Raw genomic sequence first — 6,019 nt, forward strand, 5'->3', positions numbered from 1 at the left:
CTTTCATTAATATTGACTTTTATTTGTATGTCACCCATAAAATCCATTTTACTAGATAGAAACGAAAATAATATTATAAGTTAGCCAGCAATCTTTGGTTCTGAATGTCAATGAAGTGCAATAGTCAGATAGAAGTAATCGCGCGTTCGATTGCCCTATAGGTGAATCTTTTAGGGTTTCCGCATTGAGGTTATGCAATTCACTTCATGTCCCTATCCGCTTAGCTCCACCCCTACCTTCATTCCTTTAAACCTCTACTGTACAACCTGTCCACATCACAACTTTAACTTTCCAACTATCGTGATTCATCAGCCCTTTTTCATTCTAGTACATGTTTTATTTGCTTTGTATTTTTCTATTATTTATGTCTTAATAATTGTAAATATTAAGTAGTTTTCATTTCTTGCGCAAATCTTTTGCCATAAAACGGTTGAAGGAAGGCGGTCAAGAGGGGTAAGGTCGCCGCTGTTACACTGGCAACGAAGTGTAAATAAACAATATTAAATAAAAAACGCAATGTACAATAATTTTTACATTATAATTATTTCTTTATAGTTTTGTGTACAAGTATTACTTTATATCGGTACTGGACATCTAAACGTCATCGGTTCTACGGGCACGTCTTCATAGTACTTAGGATTGCACTTGCTACGATCATCTTTGACTAGTTTCATTGTGTCAACGCCTATTTTATTTAAAGGTTTTAATGCCAGCTCCTTTGAAACGTCATTCAATATTTGGTTCCTGGATAAAATCCACACATGAACTGAAAAAATAATAACTTTTTGTCACTAAAATGTAATATTATTTGAAATTTTAATGCTAACATTATATATAAGATTCAACATATTAATAATAATATGTGTATATTCTTTTAGGTATTTGTGTGCCCTTTTTTGGTAAATGCCTCATTCAAATCCCGCCTTTCCTCTCTGCACTGTGCCACTCTCTGCCATGTACCACGTGTTGCTTTTTTAATTTGGTATATCCCTCTTTTTCGTTTGTTGTACCTTGGGTACCAGTTTAGTACTTTTTACTACAATGTTCTGTTAGTATTGTCGTGCCTCGCCCATTTCCACTTAAGTTCCAACGTATTTGGTACTTATTATGATTTTGATCAGGTCCGCTGTTCCAGCTCGGAAACCTATCGTAGTTCCTCTATATGAACCCCTGTATCCCTGAGATCATCCATTCAAACTGGGCGTTTTTATGTACGCAATTAACATTGCTCTCAAGGTGAAGGAAAACAACGTGAGGAAACCACCATGTCCATGGGTTTACCCAAAATCTACGGTATGCATCATGCACAGAAGACTGTTCACCTACTAGTCTTTAAAGATCTGCGACTATAAGCGATGTACACGTGGGTTATTATTTATTAATCAAACAGCTGGGATTCATGCACTTTCTGTAGGCTTATATACATATAGGTGTGCTGTCTCGAAAAGTATGCGTTATCTAAAGTGTACCTAAGAATTTTTTTTTTGCATTATTTAAGATTAAGGTTTCTATATTTTTGTTTATTATAATTCAGCTTTTTATTGTAAAGAATAAATTAATAATTATTATTAATAATAAATTTTGTACGATATTACATTAATTTTTATTATAGACTTTTGATTAATTAAACCCAGCTCTACCTTTAAATTTAGATGAGGTTAAACTTACCGAAGTGCTTATCAATAAGATTACTGTATTCGCAAGTGTAAATAGTAGCGAAATAATTGTAGTTTGTAGCCAGGATACGGAAAGGATACCTTCTCGTTTTCACTGTAAATAATTGTTTTTTTTAATACACGTATATATGGACATATAAAATAGAAGTCAAAATATGTGAATCGGAAGTAGGTGCGTTACTTTTGCATTTAACAGCATTGTAACGAAAGATTATTTTATTTTTTAGCCGATATTAGACACTTTATTCACCTGCCTCCTAAATCCCTTGAGTCGTCATTCAATCCTCTCGAGTAGGATCGTAATACTAAAGAATGTCACAAATCCTTTACGTTTAATTCAAAGCATTTAAACGACTTGTCGTAGAAGGTTTACAACTCGATGTGATTTTGTTTTCTTTTGCCCGTTAGGTATTAAGTGGCCATAATTAAATCTTTACTTAGCTTGGACAACTCAAAATAAAATACTAATTTAATAGTTTAAGACCCGCTTTAAGCAAAACTATTCAGTCCTTTTAAGAAAAGGCAGGAAGGAAACAAAATCAAATGATAATCGAACATAATTTCTATTACATTTATATGTTAATATATGTTATTAACAAGTCATTAAAATATGCTTATAAGAACACGTGATACATATAATTTGCAATTATATAAAAATCATTCGGCGAAGCTAAACAACCCTAATTCACAAATGTGCTTCCTCCATGGATAAGTTGCTCTTTTTTAAATATATCAGCAACGGCATGAGGCAAACCTGAAGTTAAGTGAAATTGCGAATTGTTAGTAGAAGATGCATAGAGACCCCACATCTCTAAGCAAAACCAAGGGATCAAGGCCCTCTATCATATTATATGCAATGTGATTAAACCAACCTCAGAATATGTGTAATGGTTTTCAGTTTGTAGGGCACAGTTAGCTGATCTCTCTCTCTGATCTGATGATTCACGTGTTACATAAATTTAATAATGCAAAAATATGCAAAAACTTTTAAACCAATATTTTAATGAAATGTAGACTTACATCGTCTTGGTGCGTTTTTGAAAGCGAATATCAGTTCCAGGTTGGCTGCATCCCCAACTTTTGGTGGTATATCGACTTTGCCTATACTGTACCGATGAAACAATCCCCGATCTACTCTCGACTGGTTTAGGTAGATTCCTGAGGGTCTGGTCATCAGTTCGATGGTTGAACAGTTATTTTGCATTTGGCCATCGCTTGAGTAGTGGTATGCTTGATACCATTTGCCGTAAAACTAAAAAAAAAATAGTTATACATTTTAAGATGTCGTTGTGATATAATAATGCTTCTCAATTATATTTTTATGCTCTATTTAATTTTAGTTCAACAATATGGCAACTTTTAACAGGCTAAACCCTGATACTCAGTAAATTCCAATAGCGATACAAATGCCGACGTTTTTGTATGAAATTTAATATACTTTTATTCTCTGCCTTTTTTAAGTTATATGTGATTCTTATAAAATACTCGAACGAACGAACGAACTCATAATATTCAATATTCCTGCCAGATCTCTACGCTCGCACAGAACCTTTAACCTTCCGACTCCCAGAACCAACATTGGGTTCCGTGAGCCTCTTCACAGGATGTGTTCTACTTTGGACTCTGCTACTAATATCGATCTTTTTTCGCACTCCTCTACTGCTTCATTTAATAATAGGTTAAAACAACTATTAAAGTCGTAAACCTTGAATCTTTCTTCTTATATCTTGCTACTAGTATTTTTTGTTCTACCGATTTATAAACTTTGTATTGTCTACTTTAAATATTTTGTTCTCTGTCATGTCACGTTTTGTTTTGCTTTATATCCTTTTTTTTATCAGTGAAACTTTTTGTGGATATATCCAATGCTTTAATTCTTATGTTTATATTTCTTTTCTGACTTCTACTTTTAGAGATGTATCTGTTTGTTTCCCAAATGAATAAATATAATAAATAAATAAAATAAAATAAAATAGCCGTATTCTCAAATCTAATGCACGTAGCAAAATAATGAATTTATTATGAACCACTTTGGTCGGGTTGTCTGCCGACATAGGCCTCCCCCAATTGTTTCCACGTCTCTATCCTTGACAGATCTTCTCCATCCTTTTGGTAGATCGTCGTTCCATCTTTTAAATTGACCTCCTCGTTTTGATTTTGTCGTTACTCGGGTACCACTCTATTATATCCTTGGCCCATTTTTCTTAGTTAGTCCTCATTATATGTCCAGTCCATTTCCTTTAAAGTTTTCTTATTTTATCGAAGTTGTCCATCGATCCCGTAGTCCTATATTAAGCAAGCTTCTTTCCATGCTGCGTTGACTAACTATTAGTTTTCAATTGTTTTTTTTCTAATCGCAGGCTAAGTTTGACATCCATTAGTAAGGCCTGGTAGAATACATGTATTATATAATTTGATTTTAATTGCCATGGGAATTGTTTCATTTTTAACTATTTCTTTTAGACACCAGCACCGTTTCCACGTGTTGCATTTTCTTCTATCTATTTCCTTAGAATACTGGTCATTTATTGAAATAAGTTGTCCTAAATATATATATTCATCTACGTATTCTATAATTTCTTGTCCTATTATAATATCCGTAGCGCTGATGTCGCAACCTTGGGGTTTCCTGGTACAAAACTCATTATAAGGATGGGGATCGCTGTTTGTATCACTATGTTACAAAGTAAGTAATATTCTGATCTTCATATCCAATAGTCCGAGCCGCGGGCGTCAATTGTTATAAAGTACTCGAAAAATCGAGCTATGTAAATAGTATTTATATACCTTATATAATATACTTTCTTGTAAGACATAATAAATTAATTATAATCTTTTTTAAATTAATGTGAAAATTTTAAATTAATGATAATAACAATATACAATACAATTCATGATATAAATTGATTTTGATCAGTCAACTTTGTATAGCATACAAATGTGGTTCGAACTTCAAGTAGCTGTTTGATTACGTTACTTTTCTCAATGTGTATTATAAAGAAAATTTAATTTCATGCAATAAATGTATCATCGCGTCACGTGGGAAACAAATATAATACGTTAAGAAAAATACTAATGAAAGCTATTCCTACAGGCAAATATTTGTTATATATTTTTTTTATAAATAAAACATGATCTTGGTTGTTGAGTTGGGCTGATCCTTTTGGCTGTTTTAAAGAGTTATATTAAGTTTTGACACAAATATATGTAGCTGATAGATACGAAGTTCACCGGGTTAATATTTAGATAATTAAGTACTTACAATATTCTAAATTACATAGTTATAATAATAAAAATTAAAAAGGGATAATAATTAATATAAAAGTATATTAAGTTTAAAGATTTTGGTCTCTGTACACTACATTTAATGCAGTATATTCTTGCTGTATTGCAATACTTGCGAGAAAATATTTAAATAACCCCACGGCCCAATAATCTCTTCTACAAAGGAAACAAAATCAAAGTTGGATGAAACAGTGGCCTTTATAAATAGTTAAAATTAAATCACACAGGTAAATAAAAATACATACGTCCGCCAGTCGAAAATCATCTTGTAATTCGACATTATCTGGACACTTTCCTGGTAAAGTAAAGTAACAGGAGACAGTATTAACACAAATAAATAATAAAAATATAAACATTATCGAATGTTGTTCTCTTTAAGACTGATAATTCAAAACAATATTCCTCTCGCAGAAGTCATTCTTATCGGTTTTCCAGTATCGGGGTGTTAATAATAATATATAAGTATTAATATTATCTGGTCAATTAAAAGCCAAGTTATAATTTTATTTAAAGTATTTACTTTGACGTGAGTTATGTATCCTAATATTAGTTAGTGAAAAGCGTTTTAATTCTTACAGCGTATAAAACAAGAAGTTAGTTTACTTAGTAATTAAGTAATAAATAAACTAAATTTACTTTTTTTTATGAAGGAGGTAAAAATGCACAACTGCAGGCCCGCGAGCGCATGCAGTCGCTATCGCGGGGACTGTGGGGATGGTTAACTCTTATCCCTCTGCTAATCAGAGGGGAGAAACCCGACCCACTAAAATTTCCTCCTGAGCCCTCCATATCGCCTGCTATGCCGGACACATTCATTCTGAATGAATGACGTCTGGCACCGCATTGAGTCCCCCGGGGGTCGCACTAGGCATTCAACCCAGGGTTAAATGAAAAAGAATGTTGAATTACTGACCACTTGTAATTTCCATCCTCGGCCTAGAACGTATTGCTACATTCTAAACCTACACAGTCTCCTTTCTATAGTTCGATGCCCACTGCATACTATAGAAATTCGACCGTGCCTTCCATGTACGGTTTAAGCACTCGCCCGGTACCGT

At 33.1% G+C, this 6,019-nt stretch overlaps 1 protein-coding gene across 1 annotated transcript; it reads right to left on the minus strand.

Moving 5' to 3' along the window:
* Positions 1 to 519: 519 nt before the first annotated feature.
* On the minus strand, positions 520 to 5,365 carry LOC123720645 (insecticyanin-A-like). Its single transcript, XM_045677345.1, has 4 exons — positions 5,207 to 5,365; positions 2,697 to 2,928; positions 1,669 to 1,770; positions 520 to 766 (listed from the first exon to the last, which is right to left on the minus strand). Exons 1-4 carry the CDS (start codon positions 5,315 to 5,317, stop codon positions 576 to 578), a joined length of 636 nt encoding a protein of 211 aa, XP_045533301.1. The 5' UTR covers positions 5,318 to 5,365; the 3' UTR covers positions 520 to 575.
* Between the last annotated feature and the right edge of the window lie 654 nt (positions 5,366 to 6,019).

Source organism: Pieris brassicae, chromosome 2 (assembly GCF_905147105.1).
Source record: "Pieris brassicae chromosome 2, ilPieBrab1.1, whole genome shotgun sequence".
NCBI lineage: Eukaryota > Metazoa > Arthropoda > Insecta > Lepidoptera > Pieridae > Pieris > Pieris brassicae.

Coding starts and splice junctions, on each gene's coding strand:
- LOC123720645 (XM_045677345.1), bottom strand. CDS start 5,317: ATGTTTATATTTTTATTATTTATTTGTGTTAATACTGTCTCCTGTTAC. Junction 1,771..2,696: donor CAAAAACGCACCAAGACGAT/GTAAGTCTACAT, acceptor AATTATTTACAG/TGAAAACGAGAAGGTATCCT. Junction 767..1,668: donor TCTTATTGATAAGCACTTCG/GTAAGTTTAACC, acceptor TTATTTTTTCAG/TTCATGTGTGGATTTTATCC.